Here is a 24,148-nt window from a genome sequence, read left to right as displayed (position 1 = left end):
TGTTTCTCCCGCGCATCTTCAGCAATCCTTTCCAGTGCCTGCGTCGCCTGCTGTAGGCTGAGGCTCGAGGGCAGGTAGCAGCTATATATTTGCACTCCATTTATCCGGGCTCTGGCGAATCCGTCTCCGACGTATGTTTGCAGTAGTTGCTGTGTGGGACTCGCACAGCTCCATATCGCTGCCTTCTTGCTCGAGTCAGCAATCCACTCTCCCGAGTTGCGATTCCGGTATTGCTCGCTTATGACTGCTACATCAATACGGTGCTCCCTTATGGTCTGGTCCAGCAGCTGCTGTGCCATCTCGCAGTGGTTGAGGTTTAGTTGGATGATTTTCATCTATCCTTCATTTAGGCGCGATGTGGCCAAACTCCATGCACTTGTAGCATCTTTGAGGAGTTGACTAGGGTCGTATTCTGCAATACCCCCACCCCAGGCGAATTCTTCCTTTCTCCAGGAGGGGCTTTGCTATACCCGGTGGAACTTTCAGAGTCAGGGTCTGCGTGCTCCTATAGGCTGGTCTGATGGAGATGGCTGCGGCCTCGCAGATTTCCACCCCTGCCTGCGCTTTGAGTTCCGCTAGGACTTCCTCTTGGGTGGACACTTCGTCTATGTCCCTTACCTCCAAGATGACAGTTTCGGTAAGACTCCTTACTTCAACCGTGCTTCCTAGCGCTTCCTTGACTGCTGCCTGCATTTCGTGGGTTCTCGGGTCCGCCGATTTTTCCAGCATCAGCAACAGCTCTCCTTTTGCTGTGCGTCGCACCCCTTGCACCGATTGCCCTAGCTTTTTATACCCGATACTCAAAATGAGTATTGGGGTATATTAGATTTGTGGTAAAAGTGGATGTGTGTAACGTCCAGAAGGAATCGTTTCCGACCCCATAAAGTATATATATTCTTGATCAGCATCAATAGCCGAGTCGATTGAGCCCTGTCTGTCTGTCCGTCTGTCCGTCCGTCCGTCCGTCCGTCCGTCCCCTTCAGCGCCTCAAAGACTATAAGAGCTAGAGCAACGATGTTTTGGATCCAGACTTCTGTGATATGTCACTGCTACAAAAATATTTCAAAACTTCGCCCCGCCCACTTCCGCCCCCACAAAGGACGAAAATCTGTGGCATCCACATTTTTAAAGATACGATAAAACCAAAAACGCAGAATCGGTGAGGATGACCATATCTTCTACAGTGCAAAATCTGAACCAGTTCGTAGCCAGAATCAAGATAACAATTTCATTCTTTCTCGCTCTGTCTCTCTCTAACACACAGGTTTCATGGTCGGTTTTGTCAATTGCAAAATATGAGTTCAAGGATCTCAGAACCTATAAGAGCCAGAGCAACCAAATTTGGTATCCACACTCCTGTGATATCGGACCTTGACCGTTTCGTGTCCAAATTTCGCCACACCCCCTTCCGCCCCCGCAAAGGACGAAAATCTGGGGCATCCACAAATCTCAGAGACTATTAAGGCTAGAGTAACCAAATTTGGTATCCGCACTTCTGTTAGATCTCACTATAAAACGTATATCTCAGAATTTCGCCCCACCCCCTTCCGCCCCCACAAAGGACGAAAATCTGTTGCATCCACAATATTGCACATTCAAGAAAACTAAAAACGCAGAATCATAGATAATGACCATATCTATCAGATTGCTGAATCAGGATCAGATCAGATCATTTTTTATAGCCAATAGGAACAAATCAATTTGCAGTGGCTACGCAGCGCCCGAGGTCACGCTCAGACTGATTTTCTGTCTCTCTCGCACGCACTCTTTGTCGTGTGGTTCAATATTAGCGGCGTCTGCCGGAGGAGAGCCATACTGACTTAGTATCGGCTATAACTGTAGAGTTGCGGTGTCCGCAGCAACTCACAACGTTCCACCTCGTTAAGACTTGGCTCTGTCTTAACCTTCCTTAGAATGTCTGCATATGAGACAGTGCTGGTGGCGGCGATGACTATTGCATCGCTGCGTGGCGGTCTTGGTCGTTGCTGCTGCTTTGGCTTTGGCCTTTGCCTAGCTACGACCTTCACCCACCCCACCTCTCGATCCTTTGGGGCGTCCACCGGTCCCTTGCGAGCTACGGCGTCCCTCATTTGGCCTTCCTGCGGCTTCTTCTCCGTTTTTTTTTGACTTTTTGGGTCCATGTTTTGGCTTCTTCGGCCTTGGGGACGGGGACGGGTGGGTGGTGTTCCTGGGCTCTGGCCGTGCCCTCTTTCCCGCCCTCTCCGTCACTTCCGGCTGTGTAACCTTGGCTACAGCCTGCTCCGCAGAGATCGCCTGCCAGCACGATTCCAACTCTCGCTGCAGATATTCGATCTCATCCACCAGATCCCTCATTGGGTTCGTGATGGACCTCTTTGGGAGCACCATCAGCTTCCTCAACTCTCTGGCCTTTTGGCCCAAGCTCGCCAAATGCGCCATGGCCCTCTCCTTCGGGTCTGCTTGCTCCTCTTGGGGGCGCTGCAGCGTTGGAGGAGAGGATCTTGCGCGCTCCTCCACTGCTTCCGCCGGCTGGTTTGGCGATCGCGCCAGAGCATTTTTCCGGCGAAAGGGATTCTCGTCATCCCAGGCGAATGAGCTTGTCAGCGCAGTGCTGCAAGCCGCAGCTTGTTCCCGCTGATCGCTCATCCCCGATCTGGCCGTTGGTCTGGCAACTCCGGTTGCTGTGGCCGCGCCCTCTATTGGCCAGACGCTGTTGTTTTCCAGCACTTAGCTCCGTGCCTGCAGTCAGCTGTTCCTCTGTCGCTATCCAACACCACTTGCGGTGTGCTTGGCCAATTTTGCCCAAAAACAAAAAGAAGGCAGCAACCAACAAGGGGCGCCAAGAATCACAGCGAAGAAGAATAGGAAAACAGGCACTTACCTGCTGTTCCTTCCCCCCCCCCCCCCCTTCGGCCTAGGGCTCGACGGCGTCCCACTGGGATTTCGGCCAGTACTATTGGCCAGGTGGCCGCTTCTCTGCTTGCGGACTTGCGTTCCGCGCAGGTAAGCAACGCAGCACTACTATGGCTCGCGCTAACTACTCTTTGCCTCTTTTCCAGGCTAACTTCCGACGTTTTCCACGGAATTATACGGAACGATTTAAAAACACGACCGCACTCACTAGAATACACACTGTGTCTCCCTGTGACCTGCTCTTAACAGCTTTCCTTTGTGTGTGTGTTTTTTTTTTTTTTTTTTTTATTCTTAGTAAAAATAGGATATATGTATATATAAAATATAAGAATATAAAAGTTAAAAATAACGAGGGGGAACGTTGTGAGTTGCTGCGGAGACCGCAACTCTACAGTTATACCCGATACTGAGTCAGTATGGCTCTCCTCCGGCAGACGCCGCTAATATTAAACGACACGACAAGGAGTGCGTGTGAGAGAGACAGAAAATCAGTCTGAGCGTGACGTCGGGTGCTGCGTAGACAGTGCAAATTGATTTGTTCCTTTTGGCTATAAAAATGATCTGATCTGATCCAGATTCAGCAATCTGATATATATGATCATTATCTATGATTCTGCGTTTTTAGTTTTCTCGTATCCTCAATATTGTGGATGCAACAGATTTTCGTCCTTTGTGGGGGCGGAAGGGGGGGGGGCGAAATTTTGAGATATACGTTTTATAGCGAGATCTAACAGGAGTGCGGATACCAAATTTGGTTACTCTAGCCTTAATAGTCTCTGAGATTTGTGAATATTCCCAGATTTTCATCCTTTGCGGGGGCGGAAGGGGGTGTGGCGAAATTTTGAAACAAACTCGTCTCGGTCCGATATATTAGGAGTGTGGATACCAAATTTGGTTGCTCTAGCTTTTATAGTCTCTGAGATCTAGGCGCTAATGTTTTACTCTAAGCAAAGCCGGCTATGCTACGTGTGTGTTAGAGAGAGACAGGGCGAGAAAAAATGAAATTGTTTTCTTGATTCTGGCTATAATAATTATACGATCTGGTTCAGATTTTGCACTCTAGAAGATATAGTCAATTTCGACGATTCTGCGTTTTTAGTTTTCTCGTATCGTCGAAATTGTGGATGCCACAGATTTTCGCCCTTTGTGGGGGCGGAAGTGGGCGGGGCAAAGTTTTGAAATATTCTTATTGCAGTGACATATCACAGAACTCTGGATCCAAAACATCGTTGCTCTCGCTCTTATAGTCTTTGAGCACTAGGCGCTGAAGGGGACGGACAGACGGACAGACGGACGGACGGACAGACGGACAGACAGACATGGCTTAATCGACTCGGCTATTGATGCTGATCAAGAATATATATACTTTATGGGGTCGGAAACGATTCCTTTTGGACGTTACACACATCCACTTTTACCACAAATCTAATATACCCCAATACTCATTTTGAGTATCGGGTATAAAAATATATAGCATATACATGTGGGAAACGAAGGAAAGAGAGAGTCACGAAGCGGTCGTGTTTTCGTCGTGTCGTCGGGATAGAGCAGTAATCGGCTCTGAGAGAGCCGATAGCAAGAGAGAGAGATAGTCAGTTGTCAGTTCAGCCACGCATCAGACGTACACGCATATAATTATTCACAAACATACTTGTAAAACTTGGAGCTGTTATAATTTTAAGTCCAACATACTTATCAAATAAATGTTACTCGTTGCCATCAAGCAACTTAAACTACTACAAATTGGGGGCTCGTCCGGGAATAAGCCCAAGACAACAACATTTGCAAGTGAGATTTGTGCGTGTATTTGGAAATTTTGGCGAACACGAGGCTAGATCTACAAGGAGACAAGCGGCACAGAGACGACAATCTGAGCGCGTTCGTTCCAAAGAGAGCAGAAGCGACAAAACTACGGCAGACGGCAGCAAACACAGCAAAAATCAAAACCTTCGTTGTTGTTGTTGTGCATTGCGTCTGAGAGGCTAGAGCTACAAGGAGACAAGCGGCACAGAGACGACAATCTGAGCGCGTTCGTTCCAAAGAGAGCAGAAGCGACAAAACGACGGCAGACGGCAGCAAACACAGCAAGAATCAAAACCTTCGTTGTTGTTGTTGTGCATTGCGTCTGAGAGGCTAGAGCTACAAGGAGACAAGCGGCACAGAGACGACAATCTGAGCGCGTTCGTTCCAAAGAGAGCAGAAGCGACAAAACGACGGCAGACGGCAGCAAACACAGCAAGAATCAAAACCTTCGTTGTTGTTGTTGTGCATTGCGTCTGAGAGGCTAGAGCTACAAGGAGACAAGCGGCACAGAGACGACAATCTGAGTGCGTTCGTTCCAAAGGAAGCAGAAGCGACAAAACGACGGCAGCAAACAGCAAGTCTCTCAGGACGTTGATTGTTGTTGTGTTGCACTGCGTCGGACGGAGACTACAACTACAAGAAAAGACAAGCAGCAGTTCATTTTGTAACAGCAGAAGCAGCGACGATTCGGGAAGCGACAACGAGTTATCGGCGAACGGCGAGAGCAAGGCAAGGCAACAAAGAGAGGACGGCAACAGCGACATCGACAGGCAAGCGAGATCTGGATGTGGTGGTGTGTGTGCGTCAAATTTGGAGTCTGGAAAGTTCTGCGCAGAAGCGAGAGTTAACAAGGGTAAACCCATAGTAAGGTGAGCGTTAACAGAGAAGCGATCGTTAACAGTGACGACTTTAAAGGCGTTTTCGAAATCGATGTTAACTGGAAAATTGTTAACAGGCCAGCAGTAATAAGGTTGTTTAAGTTGATTTAATTACATTTTCTTAGATATAAGCTAATATCAATTATTTTGTATTTAAATCGTCACGATGCAAGTTGAAGAGATAATGACACTGAGAGTCGCAGATTTGCGAGAGAAGTTAAGAGAGCTTGCGTTGCAGACGACGGGACGAAAGCGCGATTTGCAAGATAGACTATTAATACATCACGGCTTTCCAGTTGAGGATGAAGAAGAGTCAGAGGATGAGTCCGTAGTAACAGCAGTGGATGATACCGTAGCAGTTCAACCAGGTACGCGACAGGCAGAGTATAAATCTTGGTTTACGCTAAAAGACGTGGAAGGTAGTGTGTCACAATTTTCTGGTTCTAATAACCCCGACATCAATCAATGGATAGAGGAATTAGAAGAATGCGCAGCTACTGTTCAATGGAGTAAATTACAATTATTCATTTATGCCAAGCAGTTGTTAGTTGGTGCAGCAAAATCTTTCGCTCGTAGTTTGCGTGATATTCGTAACTGGAATTCGTTGAAGGCAACTCTGTTGGATGAGTTTAGTGTTAAACTGTCGTCCGTAGAAGTACATAGAATGTTGCAAAAGCGCCAGCAGAAAAAAGGAGAGTCGTTGCATGAGTTTTTGTATGCGTTAATGGAGATAGCCAAGCCAATTAAACTAGATGATGAGAGTTTAATCGAATATTTTGTGGATGGTATACCAGACGCTAGGGCAAGTAAGGCAATGCTGTACCAAGCTAGAAACTTAAAGGAGCTTAAATTTTAGATCGATGTTTACCAGAAAGCTAGAGGCGGATCCAAGCCGATGAGTAAGAATTGGCCGCTGAGCAATAAAAGTGAGAGTTCGGTGAAAGGGTCGATGGCAGAGAATTTTAGGAAATGTTTTAAGTGTGGAGACAAATCGCATTTGAGGAAAGATTGTCCCAAAAATGATTTTTGTTGTTTCAAATGTGGCCAACCAGGACACCGTGCTGCAAGCTGTAATGTCAAGGTCGAAACCAGACAAGAAAAGAGATCGAATACGAACATTATTCGAGATAAGGAAGTCGTTGATAAGCCCTAAGGTATTTTCACTCCATCAGGTTTGGAATTAAAGGATGCACAAGATAGTGGTGCCTATGTTGTCGAAATTGTGTCAGGGTAATTCCGGTAGTTGGTATAAGCATCTAGGAAAAGTACAGCAAATGATCAACAGTGTTGAGCCGCGAAGTACCAAGGTAACACCTTTCAAGATATTGACTGGGCTAGACATGCGTATAGGAATGGATCCAAAAATAAAAGAAATATTGGAAGAATCACTTATCGAAGAGTTGAACAAGGACTGCGAAAAAATTAGAAAGGAAGTAGTTGAAAACATTGCACGGTTACAGCAGGAAAACAAGAAGAGTTTTGACTTAAAAAGGAAACTAGATAGACAGTATGAGGTTAATGAGCTAGTAGCTATCAAGCGTACTCAGTATGGTACTGGATTAAAGCTAAAAGGAAAGTATCTAGGGCCGTATAAGGTGGTTAGGGTAAAGAATCATGGAAGGTACGAAGTCGAGAAGATTGGGGATACTGAGGGTCCCTATAAGACCTCTACAGTTTCAGAATATATGAAACCTTGGCTAGACCCATCCGAGGCGAATGGTCCGTCAGGACAGCCGAATGTAGGAAACGAAGGAAAGAGAGAGACACGAAGCGGTCGTGTTTTCGTCGTGTCGTCGGGATAGAGCAGTAAACGGCTCTGAGAGAGCCGATAGCAAGAGAGAGAGATAGTCAGTTGTCAGTTCAGCCACGCATCAGACGTACACGCATATAATTATTCACAAACATACTTGTAAAACTTGGAGCTGTTATAATTTTAAGTCGAACATACTTATCAAATAAATGTTACTCGTTGCCATCAAGCAACTTAAACTACTACATACATATATATATGGACCAGACTTGCGGGACTGCCGTGAAGCATCGCTTCGCAAGGCTGGCTAGCCTATTACGGCCGTTCGTTTCGTGTGCGTTCAAGCCGCCTCAATTTCGAAGCGATTTCTGATGCAAGACTGCATATCGCCGTCCAATTTGCTTCGTTTTCAAGCATCCTAGGTACCAAACTTTCCACTGTAATGGGCACCCCTAGGGTGCCTTCTGCTCGCCTGCGGGCCTCTGAGAATCTGGCGCATGCGGTCAGGACATGCTCAGCGTTTTCTATTTTTCCGCAGCAGCTGCACAGCCCATCTTCCTCGTGGCCAAAGCGGTGGAGGTACTCTTTAAAGCACCCGTGGCCGCTGAGAACTTGTGTCAGCGAGAACGTAAGTTCTCCATGCCGCCGATTCATCCATGCTGCAATGTTGGGGATTAGTCGGTGGGTCCAACGGCCGGTTTCAGCATTATCCCATCTGAGTTGCCAGCTCTCAAGACATTCAGCCCTCGCCCTGGTCTTAACCGTTCTAGCGTCTGCCTGTGTGTTGGCGGTCTTTCTTCCCTTGTGGATTTCGCTGGCTTCCCTCGCTGCGAGCTCTACTGGTGGTATGCCGCTTATTACCATTATTGCCTCTGTGGAGTCAGTACGGAACGCCGAGCTCACCCGCAGGGCTCCGAGTCTGAAGTCCGACTCAATGCCCTTAGTGTAGCTCCTGGTCCTCGTGGCCTGGGCCCATATTGGCGCTGCGTATAGTATGGATGACTTGGCCACGTTAAATAACAGTCTCCTACTCGTTGACTTTGGGCCTCTGTGGTTCAGCATCATGCGTGAAACCGCCATGACTACGCCGCGTGCCTTCTGGTGTGTCTGCTGCAGGTGCTATCTAAACGACAGCCTGGTGTCCAGCATAACTCCCAGGTATCTAATCGCTCGTTTTGAGGTAATTGAGGCTCCTCCTACGGTTATCCTCGCCGTCTCCACCTGTTTCCTGCTGCTGATGAGAACCGCTTCCGTCTTGTGCTCGGCTAGCTTGAGCCCTGCCAGGTCTAGCTAGTCGCTTATGGTTCCGATTGCCTCGTTCATACAGCTCTCGGTCTCCGCCAGGGTTTTCTTCGTGACCGTCACCGCGACATCGTCAGCGAATCCCACGATTTCGACTCCTTGTTGAAAGTTGAGGCGAAGAATTCCATCATTCCATCGCAAAGCTTTCCGCCATCCCGAAGCTTCTTGAGTTCCTGGTCACCCGGCAACTGCAACATCTTTGTTGCAGCTTGATATCTCCGTTGCAACACGGTTTTTTCAGACATCGTTCAACATCGACTAACCTTCTTGAGTTTTCTAACCTAATCCACCGGGGTTTTCAAATTGGTTTGCAGACGGATGTAGTTTTTACGGACTTCAGCAAGGCATTCGATTCTGTGAACCATGCTCTGCTTATTCAAAAGCTCTCTTTATTAGGGTTCCCAACGAATCTTCTAGATTGGATTTTGTCCTATCTCTCTAACCGTACTCAACGTGTTTTGTTTTCTAACGTGTTGTCAAATACTGTTAATGTTACTTCAGGTGTGCCACAGGGAAGTCATCTGGGCCCGCTTCTGTTTATTTTATTTGTGAACGACCTTTCTCAAGTTATAACATACTCTACTACACTAATGTATGCTGATGATGTCAAAATCTGCCTTTCTTACTCTGATTGGTATTTGCACACACGCCTTCAACTTGATCTAAGTGAACTACTATTGTGGTGTTCAACTAATCTTCTTTTTCTGAACCTTTCCAAATGCAAACTTATGACATTTTACCGTTGCGCTCCTCATTTTGTATCATATGTTCTAGGAAATCATGTCCTTGAGCGAATTTCGAGTTCAAATGACCTCGGAGTCCTTTTTGATCATAAGATGTGTTTCAACACCCATATAGCTGCAACTGTAAATAAAGCTAAGGGTGTTTTAGCGTTCATCAAGCGTTGGTCCATGGAGTTTGACGACCCGTACGTTACGAAACAACTGTACATCTCGTTAGTACGTCCTATATTGGAGTATTGTTCTTGTGTGTGGAGCCCGCAGTATAAAGAGCAGCAGGCTGTTATTGAATCCGTGCACAAGCAATTTTTAATTTTTGCCCTTCGGAACTTTAACTGGGACTCGGGTAGAATCTTGCCACCCTACCGGTCTAGGCGAAATCTTATCGACCTGCCGTCGTTTCACCATCGCAGAATATGCAATGGCGTAATGCTCGTGCACAAGCTCCTTCTTGGGACTGTTGACTCCCAAACTCTCTTGGGTCAGATTGACTTGGCCGTTCCATCCAGACCTACCCGTACTTTTAGGCCTATCCGTCTACCCATATGCAGGTCTAATTATGCTGATCATGAACCTTTTAGGGTTTTATGCCATAATTATAACTCCCTGAACTGTCTCCTAAACTAATTGCATGCAATATTTATAATCATTTAAATTTAGCTAACTTTTAACTTATCCTTTTCCGCCTTTAATCTAAGTACCATTATTAACAGATAATTTGTTAATTTAATAAATAAATAAATAAATACATGGTATTCCACAGTAGAGGTCCCAGTACAGATCCTTGTGGGACCCCTCCCGTGATGGAGTATGACCGAGGGCCATCTTCCGTGTCGTAAATCAGCCATCTGTTATCCAGGTAGTCACTGACAATCGCCTGTAGATATCCGGGGATTTCGAGTGTGCGCAGGGAGGACATTATCCTGCTCCAGGATGCCGAGTTAAATGCGTTTTTCACGTCCAGTGTTGCCACCAGACAGTATTTTTTGGCCCCGCCGAGCCATCGTGTGCCTTCCAAGGCCTTTCTGGCAGTGCCGCACACCTTGTCTAGCGCATCCAAGGTAGAGCGAGCCTTCCTAAAGCCGTACTGGCTGTCGGAGAGTCCACCAGCGGCCTCGATTGCCTCCGTTAACCTTGCGCTGATTACGCTTTCCAGCATCTTACCTGCGCCGTCCATGAGGCAGATAGGCCTGTATGCCGATGGGTCCTCCGTGTCTTTCCCAGGTTTTGGTATCAGCACCAGCTTTTGCTTCTTCCATCTTCCAGGAAAGCACCCATCGGTGAGACATTTGGTATAGGTCTGCGCAAAGATCGTCGGGTGCAGGTTAATAGCCAGCTTGAGGGCCCGATTTGGGATGCCGTCTGGTCCTGGTGCCTTGCAGTTTGGCACTCTCTTTACTAGTTCTGCCAACTCATGCGGGGTCACTGGGGGTACTACCTGCGTATCCTGCGATTGCCTCCACGCCATAACGATTGCCACGCTCCCGTTGGTGCCGCGTGCTTGAATGCGCCGGTCTTCTTCATGACCACCTTGTAGGCCTTACCCCAGAGATCGTTTTCGGCTTCGTCACAGAGATCTAGGAAACTTCGTTTTTTACTATTTTTGATTTCCTTCTTCAGTGCCTTCCTTCTTCCGGTGAAGGTTTCCTTGAGAGCCTGAAAGTCTGCTGTTCCGCGGGATCTGTGGTATGCTCTTCTGGCGCCTGCGTGGCGGGCCTCCTCAATTGCCTGGTTCCACCAGTATACCGGCCTATGGCCTTTAAATGGTTTTCTGCGCTCCATGCTAGCTTTGCACGCCCTTTCGAGTTGTCCCATGACTTGTGCCACTAGATCGTCTTCGCCTTCCACCTCGGCTAGTCCTGCTAGGGCTGCCCTGAAGGCTGGTGTGTTCAGCGTGTTTTCTTTGTAGTGCCCCCTCGTAGCGATACTCTGGGTGGCTCTTCTGGTCTGGATACTGCAGAGGATAGCGTTGTGGTCGCTCACGGTGTACTGTTCGCTGATCTGCCATAACGTGCTCGCTGCAAGTCGAGTACTTATGTAGGTTTATTTTTTTTTTTTTTTTTTTATTCTGTATTAACTCTTAATTTTATTAAATTTTATAAGCCTGGGACTTAACTAAAGCTAGACAGGGAGCTGTATTGAGTTGGAGAGACCGGCAGGAAGTTCCGGGTCTCTGCGGGACGGCCGCAAAGCATTGCTTCGCAGGGACCATGGTTCCTCCTAGCCACTCTCGTTCCTTCGACGCACCTACGCAGCTCCTTCATGGCGCCGGCTGCAAAGTTGCTCCAGGCCGACCATACCATGGGGTCTTCCACAATCGCCTCGATCAGGTTGTTCGGCGTGAGCTGCCCGCCGGCGGCTCGCCACAACTCCTCCCTAAAAAGTGAGAAGCGCCCACATTGAAAAATGATGTGCTCAGCGTCTTCAGTGGCGTCGCCGCACCACGAACAGTTCGGCGAGTCCTCGTGGCCGAACCTCCAAAGGTAATGGCTGAAGCAGCCGTGTCCGCTCAGAAGCTGTGTGGAATGGAAATTGACCACACCGTGTCGCCTGCCGATCCAATATCGGACATCCGGATGTCCACCGTCCTTTATCAGAGCCGTCCCAGCGGCTTTGCCATGCTCTGAGGCTTCCTTCACGGGCCTGCTTGCGCGCGTCTCTCCTTGCCGCGACGGCCCGGATGGCTTCGGCCACGGCCCTCTCCTCAAGCACCAGAAGGTCAATTGGAAGGACACCCGCCAGGACTAGGGCAGCGTCGTCGGATATGGTCCGAAAGCCGCAGCAGATCCGGAGCGCGTAGAGGCGATGAGTGGCTTTTACGCCCTAGCGTAGCTGGCAACTTTAATTCCATCCGCCCATACGTCTGCTGCGTAGGTCATGGCTGAGCGGACTACACTGGTCAGCAGAATCCTCCTCTCCTGCTTCGGGCCACGGGTGTTCAGCAGTATTCGGAACAGCGCCCGACTCGTGTTTGCCGCTTTGTCCTGGACGTAGCTTAGGTTCACGGAAACTGAGCCTGGTGCCGATCATCACGCCCAGATACCGAATGGCTCGTTTCGACGATAGTCTCTGGTCGCCAACCCTGATGTGAGCGGTCTCCACAGTCGAACGGGTGCTCACCAATACTGCCTCGGTTTTATGAGCGGCTATCTCTAGTCCCGCAGAGCGGAGCCAGTCTGCAATCAGCTGGATTGCGGTGTCACAATTTGCTTCGACGACGTCCAGGTGCTTGGCCACCACCGTCAGGGCGACATCATCTGCGTAGCAGGTTAGCTGACATCCGCCTGGAAGAGCTAATCTCATGACTCCATCGTAGGCAATGTTCCATAATAGGGGACCCATCACTGATCCTTGGGGAACTCCTGCCGTTATGCCGTGAGTCTGCGCGCCGGCCTCCTCCCCGCGAAGTAGCTCCTTACGATTGCCTGAAGGTATTGGGGTACACCGCGCCGGTTAAGTGAGTCCAGGATGCACTCCCACTTCACCGTATTGAAGGCGTTCCTGATGTCTAGGGTGACAATCAGGCAGTATTCCTTCTTGCCGCCCTTCCATCGAGTTCCCTCCACTGCCTTGGAGGCTATGTCAACTACCCTGCCTATGGCGTCCACCGTTGACCTACCACTCCTGAAGCCCGCAGGCACTGCGTGAATGCCTTAGCAAACTCGTGCGGGTTGTATGCCATCGCCAGTTTTACCGCACGGTTGGGGATTCCATCAGGGCCTGGAGCCTTCTTGGCCTTTAAGCTTTGGGCCAGGGCGACGATTTCGTCCTCCGTGACCGGTTCGACCGAGTATGCAGGCTGGTGTGCGACGGCACTGATGGCAAGACCGTGAGCCACGGATGGGAACAATGCCTCAACAATCGTCCGCAACTGGTCTGGGTCAGACGGCGACCCCGCGTTGCTGCCATGAATTCGCTTCATTACCGTCTTGTAGGCACGTCCCCACGGATCCTTCTCGGCTGAGTCGCAAAGCTGCAGGAAGCACTCCCTCTTGCTCTCCTTGATGGCGTTCTTTAGGGCTTTTCTAGCTCCGCATTTTCCCAGGCCGTGTCATTTGATGCGGCTGTGACTCTGTGGCCATATCATTAATTGCCGTTAGCTGGTAACAGGAACTAGGCACGGCCAGCGTGCAACACACACAAATAAGTGGGCAACACGCTTTGTATAGAAACTACGGCTATGGAAAAAACTCCGACAGAAAAGCGGATGGAAATAAAGGAGATATAGCGAAGGCCCTGCAATGGTTGGAGGCCAGGGCATGCATGTTGTATAGGCTTTAATCGTGTTTGATTACAGATGGACTATGTATGTCTACGTATCTATAGAAAAAGTATGGTTTTTGGTCATATTTCTGAGGTATTAATACGAAAAAGTGTGCAATTCTTACGTTTACAAATTAAATTAATTAATTAAAAATTGCAATTAAAAATGGGGTTTTCTTCCAACTATCCAACACTCTAGCATGCGCCGTGAACAGTTTTTCATTTGCGGCCGTAAAAAAAAGGAGGAGAAAAAACGTAACGGAAGGCAATCCACAAAAACAAAAAACGTGCGCCCAGTAAATGCATAAAAAACACAACGCACTCTGTACATACGGCGTATGTACAGCGATGGTCGGGTGGTCGGGCTGTGGAAGGCGTCATCTAAGCACTAACGGCCAACGGCAATGCAGTTAGAAAAAGCAACAAGAGAAAAACTATGGCTCGCGCGCGGGAGAGGGGAGCTATTTCATACATAGATAACGCGGCGTATGTGGAACGTGCGTGGGAGACGGAGAGAGCCAGCTAGCCATCCCCAGAGCCGGCTCTCTCGGTCGCTCATTACACTCATTTCGCATAGTAGTTTGGGGTGGCGCATAGGCAATTTTCCTCACACACACACACACACGCATAAAGAAGAAACGAGGGGGAACGTTGTGAGTTGCTGCGGACACCGCAACTCTACATTTATACCCGATACTTAGTCAGTATGGCTCTCCTCCGGCAGATGCCGGTCCTTCTGGACGCTACACACATCCACTTTTACCACAAATCTAATATACCCCAATACTCATTTTGAGTATCGGGTATAAAAAAACTGTGCCGCGAGAGAGACGGAGATGGAGAGCGATAGAGAGAGCGATGCTGTGGGTGGATTTTTCTTTTTTCCCCAAGTATTTTCTTTCTGTTGCTTTTGCCGCAGAAGGAATCGTTTCCGACCCCATAAAGTATATATATTCTTGATCAGCATCAATAGCCGAGTCGATTGAGCTATGTCTGTCTGTCCGTCTGTCCGTCCGTCCGTCTGTCCGTCCCTATTAACGCCTAGTGCTCAAAGACTATAAGAGCTAGAGCAACGATGTTTTGGATTCAGACTTCTGTGATATGTCACTGCTACAAAAATATTTCAAAACTTCGCCCCGCCCACTTCCGCCCCCACAAAGGACGAAAATCTGTGGCATGCACAATTTTAAAGATATGAGAAAACCAAAAACGCAGAATCGTAGAGAATGACCATATCTTTTAAACTGCAGAATCTGAATTGGATCGTATTATTATTATAGCCAGCATCAAGAAAACAATTTCATTTTTTCTCGCCCTGTCTCTCTCTAACACACACGTAGCATAGGTGGCTTTGCTTAGAGTAAAACATTAGCGCCTAAATCTCAGAGACTATAAAAGCAAGAGGAACCAAATTTGGTATTCACACTACTAACATATCGGACCGAGACGAGTTTGTTTCAAAATTTCGCCACAACCCCTTCCGCCCCCGCAAAGGACGAAAATCTGGGGATATTCACAAATCTCAGAGACTATTAACGCTAGAGTAACCAAATTTGGTATCCGCACTCCTGTTAGATCTCACTATAAAACGTATATCTGACAGTTTCGCCCCATTCCCTTCCGCCCCCACAAAGGACGAAAATCTGTTGAATCCACAATATTGCAGATTCGAGAAAACTAAAAACCCAGAATCACAGATAACGACCATATCTATCAGATTGCTGAATCTGGATCAGATCAGATAATTTGTATAGCCAAAAGGAACAAATCAATTTGCACTGGCTACGCAGCGCCCGACGTCACGCTCAGACTGAATTTCTGTCTCTCTCGCACGCACTCTTTGTCGTGTCGTTTAATATTAGCTGAGTCTGCCGGAGGAGAGCCATACTGACTAAGTATCGGGTATAAATGTAGAGTTGCGGTGTACGCAGCAACTCACAACGTTCCCCCTCGTTTATTTTATCCACAGCGAGCTCTCTCTTAAGCGGCGCCCATTCTCTTTGGTGCTCTTTCGCCTGAGTTTTGCCCGTGGATTGAGTGGCTGGCTGGGGAGCAGAGCGAGCGGTTGGCTGGGAGACTGGTTTGAGATTTGGAATGGGGATGGGGATCGGGGAACGAGTTTCTCTCGATTGATGTTTTAGTTAATATTTTCACCAAAATTTTAATTGAATGCTCGATGTTTGTGAATGTTTGATGAATGTTGGCCAGAGCGAATGGTAGTGGAATGCTCGGGGGAGGGGGCGAAGACTGACCAAATCTTAAGCGACTTTAATTGGATTTGATATCAGTTTAGTATGCGATTAGAATCACTAAACCTACTCTGAAATGCAAATGTTTTATGAATTCCCTAACGATAGGAATGAGTTTATAAGATTTTATATTTAAAGAAGTATTAGTGAAGCGATAATGGCCAATATCCTTGAAGATTCCACTGGATTCTCAACGGAGTTTTGGGAAAAACTATTAGTTATTAATTTAAACTGCCGGCCCGAATGGACTCCTTATAATTTCACATTATTAAATGAGACCATCGCAGCCATTACTCAACCATTTTACGACATTCATTAACCTAGAAAGGAAAAATTATATAAAAATACCCATAATGTCGCCCCAAAGAACTTTTCTATTAGCTAACAATCGATTACAAAGGCTTACGACCTGCGTGCCGGTCTATAAGCAGATAGTGTCCCCCGCAGGAGAGGGCCAGCTCCAGGAAGGGTGGAAAGCGAATAAAGGGATGGAAGAAGCAAACAGTTAAATGAAACTGTAAACATAACGCATCAAATGTTAATGTCGCCTAATTGTATAATTCTGGTGTCGCTTTTTGGCCGCCATTTACATAGGACATAACAATGGAACGGTCCCTCGTAATGGTGCGGGAATTGCCACTAATGAAGGCTCAGAGGAGCGGGGCTGAAAGCACACGCTAATGAAGTAATTACAACAATTAATTTAATTATGAATTAAGCGATTGTTGCTGTGTTCCCGACATTTATGGGCAGTTCAAAGGTTGCTCTGGTCGCGGAGATGGGAAAAAATTCTAGGCAGTTTTCCAAAATTAATTTAGTAAAACTCTTCGCTTTAAACCACCAGTATCCACTCACCGCAGAATCAGGAAATGTTTGTACATATTATTCATACGCCCCATGCGACCGCATGCAAACCAACAATCGACTCCCTGTGTGTGTGTGTGTGGTACTAATGAGAGCTGCAGTCGCGCGCACACCCACACACACACACACACACACAACTTATTATCCAGATTTTCGCACCTTTTCCGCATGTTTTGGTTTTGTCCCTCCCGCCGTTAATTGAAATATAGAATAGCCAATTAAAACTAAATTATTGCCACGCATTATGGTAGGCCCCACCTCTGTGCCCCCTGTGACGATGGTAGAGCTGCAGGTGTGGCACTGCCACTGTTGATTACTTGTAAATTATTGCAGTTCCGATAACACCGCACATAGAGCTATTTATTTTTGTCAATGTGCAACTAATAAAGTCCCATTTTAATTGTTTCAAATGGCTTGAAAGTGAAGGAGGCATAAGAAATGTATTTACAAGTAGGTATATGTAGTCCCTTGACTTCAATGAAAACAACATATATTTCTTTAATCATAATAATCTCTTTTTAGCCACAAATACCTTATCTGATGCGTAAATGCTTGCTAAGTACTAGAGTGTGTATTTTTATACCCGATACTCAAAATGAGTATTGGGGTATATTAGATTTGTGGTAAAAGTGGATGTGTGTAACGTCCAGAAGGAATCGTTTCCGACCCCATAAAGTATAAATATTCTTGATCAGCATCAATAGCCGAGTCGATTGAGCCATGTCTGTCTGTCCGTCTGTCCGTCCGTCCGTCTGTCCGTCCCCTTCAGCGCCTAGTGCTCAAAGACTATAAGAGCGAGAGCAACGATGTTTTGGAACCAGACTTCGCCCACTTCCGCCCCCACAAAGGGCGAAAATCTGTGGCATCCACAATTTCGACGATACGAGAAAACTAAAAGAATCGTAGAAGATGACTATATCTTCTAGAGTGCAAAATCTGAACCGGATCGTATAATTATTATAGCCAGAATCAAGAAAACAATTTCATTTTTTCTCGCCCTGTCTCTCTCTAACACACACGTAGCATAGCCGGCTTTGCTTAGAGTAAAACATTAGCGCCTAGATCTCAGAGACTATAAAAGCTAGAGCAACCAAATTTGGTATTTACACTCCTAATATATCGGACCGAGACGAGTTTGTTTCAAAATTTCGCCACACCCCCTTCCGCCCCCGCAAAGGATGAAAATCTGGGGATATTCACAAATCTCAGAGACTATTAAGGCTAGAGTAACCAAATTTAGTATCCGCACTTCTGTTAGATCTCACTATAAAACGTATATCTCGAAATTTCGCCCCACCCCCTTCCGCCCCCACAAAAGACGCAAATCTGTTGCATCCACAATATTGAGGATACGAGAAAACTAAAAACGCAGAATCATAGATAATGATCATATATATCAGATTGCTGAATCTGGATCAGATCAGATCATTTTTATAGCCAAAAGGAACAAATCAATTTGCACTGTCTACGCAGCCCCCGACGTCACGCTCAGACTGATTTTCTGTCTCTCTCGCACGCACTCCTTGTCGTGTCGTTTAATATTAGCGGCGTCTGCCGGAGGAGAGCCATACTGACTTAGTATCGGGTATAACTGTAGAGTTGCGGTCTCCGCAGCAACTCACAACGTTCCCCCTCGTTATACCCGATACTCAAAATGAGTATTGGGGTATATTAGATTTGTGGTAAAAGTGGATGTGTGTAACGTCCAGAAGGAATCGTTTCCGACCCCATAAAGTATATATATTCTTGATCAGCATCAATAGCCGAGTCGATTGAGCCCTGTCTGTCTGTCCGTCTGTCCGTCCGTCCGTCCGTCCGTCCGTCCGTCCGTCCTACCGTCCGTCCGTCCCCTTCAGCGCCTAGTGCTCAAAGACTATAAGAGCTAGAGCAACGATATTTTGGATCCAGACTTCTGTGATATGTCACTGCTACAAAAATATTTCAAAACTTCGCCCCGCCCACTTCCGCCCCCACAAAGGACGAAACTCTGTGGCATCTACATTTTTTAAGATAGTATAAAACTAAAAACTCAGAATCGTAGAAGATGACTATATCTTCTAGAGTGCAAAATCTGAACCAGATCGTATAATTATTATAGCCAGAATCAAGAAAACAATTTCATTCTTTCTCGCTCTGTCTCTCTCTAACACACAGGTTTCATGGTCGGTTTTGCCAATTGCAAAATATGAGTTCAAGGATCTCAGAACCTATAAGAGCCAGAGCAACCAAATTTGGTATCCACACTCCTGTGATATCGGACCTTGACCGTTTCGTGTCTAAATTTCGCCACACCCCCTTCCGCCCACGCAAAGGACGAAAATCTGGGGCATCCACAAATCTCAGAGACTATTAAGGCTAGAGTAACCAAATTTGGTATCCGCACTTCTGTTAGATCTCACTATAAAACGTATATCTCAAAATTTCGCCGCACCCCCTTCCGCCCCCACAAAAGACGAAAATCTGTTGCATCCACAATATTGCACATTCGAGAAAACTAAAAACGCAGAATCATAGATAATGACCATATCTATCAGATTACTGAATCTGGATCAGATCGGATTATTTTTGTAGCCAAAAGGAACAAATCAATTTGCAGTAGCTACGCAGCCCCCGACGTCACGCTCAGACTGATTTTCTGTCTCTCTCGCACGCACTCTTTGTCGTGTCGTTCAATATTAGCGGCGTCTGCCGGAGAGAGCCATACTGACTTAGTATCGGGTATAACTGTAGAGTTGCGGTGTCCGCCGCAACTCACAACGTTCCACCTCGTTTTACTTTCAAACGAAGCGGCGGCCTTCTGGGAAGTGTGGCGGTGATTGTGATGGACTGGCAGCTCTGTCGAAATTTTTGGTATCTACACCCTTGACCGATCAAGTCAGGTCGGTCGAGGCGATCACCTGTCGGATGTGAGCGACTTTAGGGCTGTTGCAAGATTTATCCCAGTCCACGGGAACGATCGATCCGCAAGGGTATTTCCACTTCGCCGCTTGAAGGGTCTTTTTATACTCGATACTCAAAATGAGTATTGGGGTATATTAGATTTGTCGTAAAAGTGGATGTGTGTAACGTCCAGAAGGAATCGTTTCCGACCCCATAAAGTATATATATTCTTGATCAGCATCAATAGCCGATTCGATTGAGCCCTGTCTGTCTGTCTGTCTGTCCGTCTGTCCGTCTGTCCGTCTGTCCGTCCGTCCGTCTGTCCCTCCCTATTAGCGCCTAGTGCTCAAAGACTATAAGAGCTAGAGCAACGATGTTTTGAATCCAGACTTCTGTGATATGTCACTGCTACAAAAATATTTCAAAACTTCGGCCTGCCCACTTCCACCCCCACAAAGGACGAAAATCTGTGGCATCCACAATTTTAAAGATATGAGAAAACCAAAAACGTAGAATTGTAGAGAATGACCGTATCTTTAAGACTGCGGAATCTGATCGTATGATTGGATCGTATCATTATTATAGCCAGTATCAAGAAAACAATTTCATTTTTTCTCGCCCTGTCTCTCTCTAACACACACGTAGCATAGCCGGCTTTGCTTAGAGGAAAACATTAGCGCCTAGATCTCAGAGACTATAAAAGCTAGAGCAACCAAATTTGGTATCCACACTCCTAATATATCGGACCGAGACGAGTTTGTTTCAAAATTTCGCCACACCCCCTTCCGCCCCCGCAAAGGATGAAAATCTGGGATATTCACAAATCTCAGAGTCTATTAAGGCTAGAGTAACCAAATTTGGTATCCGCACTCCTGTTAGATCTCACTATAAAACGTATATCTCAAAATTTCGCCGCACCCCCTTCCGCCCCCACAAAAGACGAAAATCTGTTGCATCCACAATATTGAGGATACGAGAAAACTAAAAACGCAGAATCATAGATAATGATCATATCTATTCGGTTGCTGAATCTGGATTAGATCAGATCATTTTTATAGCCAAAAGCAACAAATCAATTTGCAGTGGCTACGCAGCGCCCGACGCCACGCTCAGACTGATTTTCTGTCTCTCTCGCACGCACTCTTTGTCGTGTCGTTCAATATTAGCGGCGTCTGCCGGAGGAGAGCCATACTGACTTAGTATCGGGTATAACTGTAGAGTTGCGGTGACCGCTGCAACTCACAGCGTTCCCCCTCGTTTTTGTTTGTTTCTTGTTTGGTTATCAGAAACATTGACACTGGCTGGAATACATATGGTGTTCTCCTGTAAGTTAATCATTTCATAGTAGCGAGTAATCTACAATTACCGCACAGATAACGTCCATTCAACGGAATCGAATTCGATGATTGGGCCTTACAGGTAGGTATAAATAGGTTTCCCCATCGGATCAGGAAACAGTTTTCGATTAAACACCGGTAGTGGGGGCCAATATGAAAGGTGTTCTGGCCACGTTGTTGCTCAGTTGGCTGTCGCTAGCCAGAGCCGAGCCGCACTTTATCGATTGGGAGGTGGGCTTGGGGGAGCAGGATGGATTCAGCATGGTGGACCACGAACGGCTCATGGATCTGCGTACCTTGGGCACGGAGTTCTTTCGGCATTTCCGGAACATTTCAGAGGCGGACTCAGAGCTCCTCGAGGGGTGGCTGCCCAGTCAGCAGGATCTGGTGTGCCTTGCAGACATGGCCCAGTTAATGCAGAGTCTGACGACGGGACGGCTGTGGGCCCTCAACAGTAAGTGGCATTTTTCAACTAATTTTGCAAAACGCTCGGCAATGTGTGACTTTTCATAGTGATTGATTCGTGGGGCACCATACCGGCTGGCTATCTGAAGGGGAATATCATCGATATGGACAACTACGACAAGTGCACCGGGGTGCACAAGGCGGTGAGCGAGGGGCACAGCATTCAGGGGAAGTACTGCCTCTTGGAGCTGCCTATTGCCAAGTGGCTTGGCTTTGACATGGACCTCTTGAAGGCCACCAACATGAGGACCGCTGTGTGCTTCCCGTCCTCCTGCTCTGCCGCGCTTATGGAGACCATTTTGGGCCAGCTTCTTCAGCGGCTGCTCGGTGTCAGTGATGCCAAGGAGAAGTTTGCCATAGACGAGGCGACCTGCCGGACAGGCGAGACCCCATCCCTGGACAGCCTCACCATTGTGACCATGTATGTACTGAAATGTTAGCTGAAATCATTTGGCCGCGACTAACCAGGCTGTTCACCCTGTTCACGCCAGTGTGCTGCTATCAGTTCTGGCTTCTGCGACGATTATCTGCACTGTCTACGACTACCTCCTGTGCGGAGATACGAGTGAGTGAGAAGAGCCGGACTCTGTCCCAGCCCGGCTAATGCTTTTCCCTTCTCCGGCAGAAACGCCACCGCCCCGTCTGGTCGGTACGTTCTCCGCTCGAGCCAGTTCCCGGAGTCTCTTTGCCATCGTGGACCCCAAGTCGAGTCCCAACGTCATCCATTGCCTCAATGGCATACGCTGCCTGTCGCTTATGTGGGTGATATTTGGCCACGAATACATCTACGCCCTGATATCGCCCAGTATCAACCAAAGCGATCTGCTTAGCGTAGGTACCGCTGCCATAGCAATGCCATCTAGGCGGTCACACCCTTTCCAACCCATTCGAACTTCTTGCAGTGGGTGCAGCAGGCCTTCTCCAGCTTCATCATATACGCCCCGTTCTCCGTGGACACGTTCTTCTTCCTCAGCGGGCTGCTGGTAGTCGTGGTCTCCCTGCGCTTTCTGGAGAAGTGAGTGCCGCCGTCTAATCCGTCTCGGCGAGGCTGGTCTAAGTTTACCTCTGATTTGGCAGAACCAAGGGCAGGATCAACGTGCCGCTGATGTACCAGCACCGGTACTTGCGCCTCACACCGATGGTGGCGGCCGTCATTCTCGTGTCGATGAAGCTACTGCCCCTCCTGGACGACGGACCCCTGTCCGAGGAAGTCAACTTTGGGGACTATGCCGTGTGCGAGCGCACCTGGTTCTGGACCCTCCTCTATGTGCAGAACTACGCCACCAAGGAGATTGTGGGTGACATTGGGGCGCCCGTCGACACACCCTCTGACCCTTGAACTATTTTTAGTGCATTCCCCATAGTTGGTATCTGGCCGTGGACATGCAGCTGTATCTCGTTGCCCCGTTTCTTCTGATCGCTCTCTACAGGTGGGGCAAGAAGGGAGCTGCGGGAATTCTGCTGCTGATGCTGCTGCTCTCGTCGTGCCTCTTCGCCACCATTCTGACCAACAAGTACCAAGTGATCTTCAAGTAAGTTTCCCCCCGAGAGATCTACTCTTTCCTCCCGTGCTCATGCCCCTCCGCGATCAGAAAAGGTGACCCGACCGTGGAGAAGCAGCGGAAGCTCTACTTTCCATCACACACCCATGCGGCTCCGTGGCTGATTGGCTTCCCGTTCCCGTTCCGGCTCAGCCGCCTCGTCGTGTGGGCCGGCTGGCTGCTCTGTCTACGCCAAGCTGCTGAAACCCTCGCCATCGATTCTGACGCAGGCCGTGTTCTACACGACCCGCATGGGCTGGCCCCTGGCCCTCTGCTGGGTGGTCTTTGCCTGCATGCAGGGCCATGGTGGACTGGCCAACAGCTTCCTCTCCCCCCCCCCCCCCCCCCCTGGCAGCCCTTGTCGAGGCTTTCCTACTCGGCCTACATCTGGCACGTGTTCATCGGCGAGGTTAGCCATCGACGAATCCGTACGCCCTTGCATTTCACCAACTTTGATAGTGGTAAGCCAGATCTGGCCGCTACAGACGCACCAAAGCAAAGCGTCTAGCAGTTGCTCTAGCCATCAGTTCCTCATTAGTGTTTTATACGCTCTTTTTTAAGAATATACCAGGATATGAATATAGTAGTTTTAATCTTGCACTTTAGAGCAAATACAAAGCTTAAATACGCGAGTAGTCAAAGGAGATGGCTTTTACAACCGATATTTCGAGAGTACGCACTTAATTGAAATATAAAATAAGCAAATTAAAATTAAAATAATTCCCACGCCTTGTGGTCTGTGGCAGGCCCCAACTCCCCACCTCCTCCCTGCTCCCTTCCGACGATGGCAGACAGTTGATAGTCGCTGCATTTATTGAAAATTACAGAAAATGAGCAGCGGGGGCTATGCCACTACCAACTGCAACTGTTGATAATTTGTAAATTATTGCACTGCTGATAAGACGGCTGGGCTGCATATGTAAATACATTTTCAATATGCCCTTAATTAAGTCCGATAATCAGATTTTAATTGCCTCAAATGTATGGAAATTTAAGAAAACGAAGTCGATCCATGGCAACGAAAGTTTTTCATAAGGACATTGAGAGACTGGAGACACTCTTAGGTGCCAAGAGATCGATTCAAATAAATAACTTTGCACTGAATTGCACTTTCCTTAGTTCCTGGCATATATTGTTTTCATTTAGCAGGGGGCGTTCCGATTTGCTTCTAGTCAAACAGAAGT

At 47.7% G+C, this 24,148-nt stretch overlaps 1 protein-coding gene and 1 pseudogene across 1 annotated transcript; both read left to right on the top strand.

Moving 5' to 3' along the window:
- The first annotated feature begins 21,111 nt into the window (after window positions 1-21,111).
- On the top strand, window positions 21,112-21,863 carry LOC117191605. The gene is made up of 2 exons (XM_033396423.1): window positions 21,112-21,412; window positions 21,472-21,863. The coding sequence occupies exons 1-2, from the start codon at window positions 21,112-21,114 to the stop codon at window positions 21,861-21,863; spliced, it is 693 nt and encodes a 230-aa protein (XP_033252314.1).
- A 145-nt stretch (window positions 21,864-22,008) lies between these two features.
- Window positions 22,009-23,472, top strand: LOC117191604 (annotated as a pseudogene).
- Window positions 23,473-24,148: the final 676 nt, after the last annotated feature.

The sequence above is a fragment of the Drosophila miranda genome (assembly GCF_003369915.1).
Source record: "Drosophila miranda strain MSH22 chromosome Y unlocalized genomic scaffold, D.miranda_PacBio2.1 Contig_Y1_pilon, whole genome shotgun sequence".
In the NCBI taxonomy this organism is placed as follows: Eukaryota; Metazoa; Arthropoda; class Insecta; order Diptera; family Drosophilidae; genus Drosophila; species Drosophila miranda.
Note: the sequence above shows the minus strand (reverse complement) of the source record. Positions and strands in the feature narration are given on the sequence as shown.

Excerpts from the sequence above, each read along its gene's own strand:
- LOC117191605 (XM_033396423.1), top strand. The coding sequence starts at position 21,112 with ATGAAAGGTGTTCTGGCCACGTTGTTGCTCAGTTGGCTGTCGCTAGCC. Across the intron at positions 21,413-21,471 it reads ACGGCTGTGGGCCCTCAACA|TGATTGATTCGTGGGGCACC; the intron begins GTAAGTGGCATT and ends GACTTTTCATAG.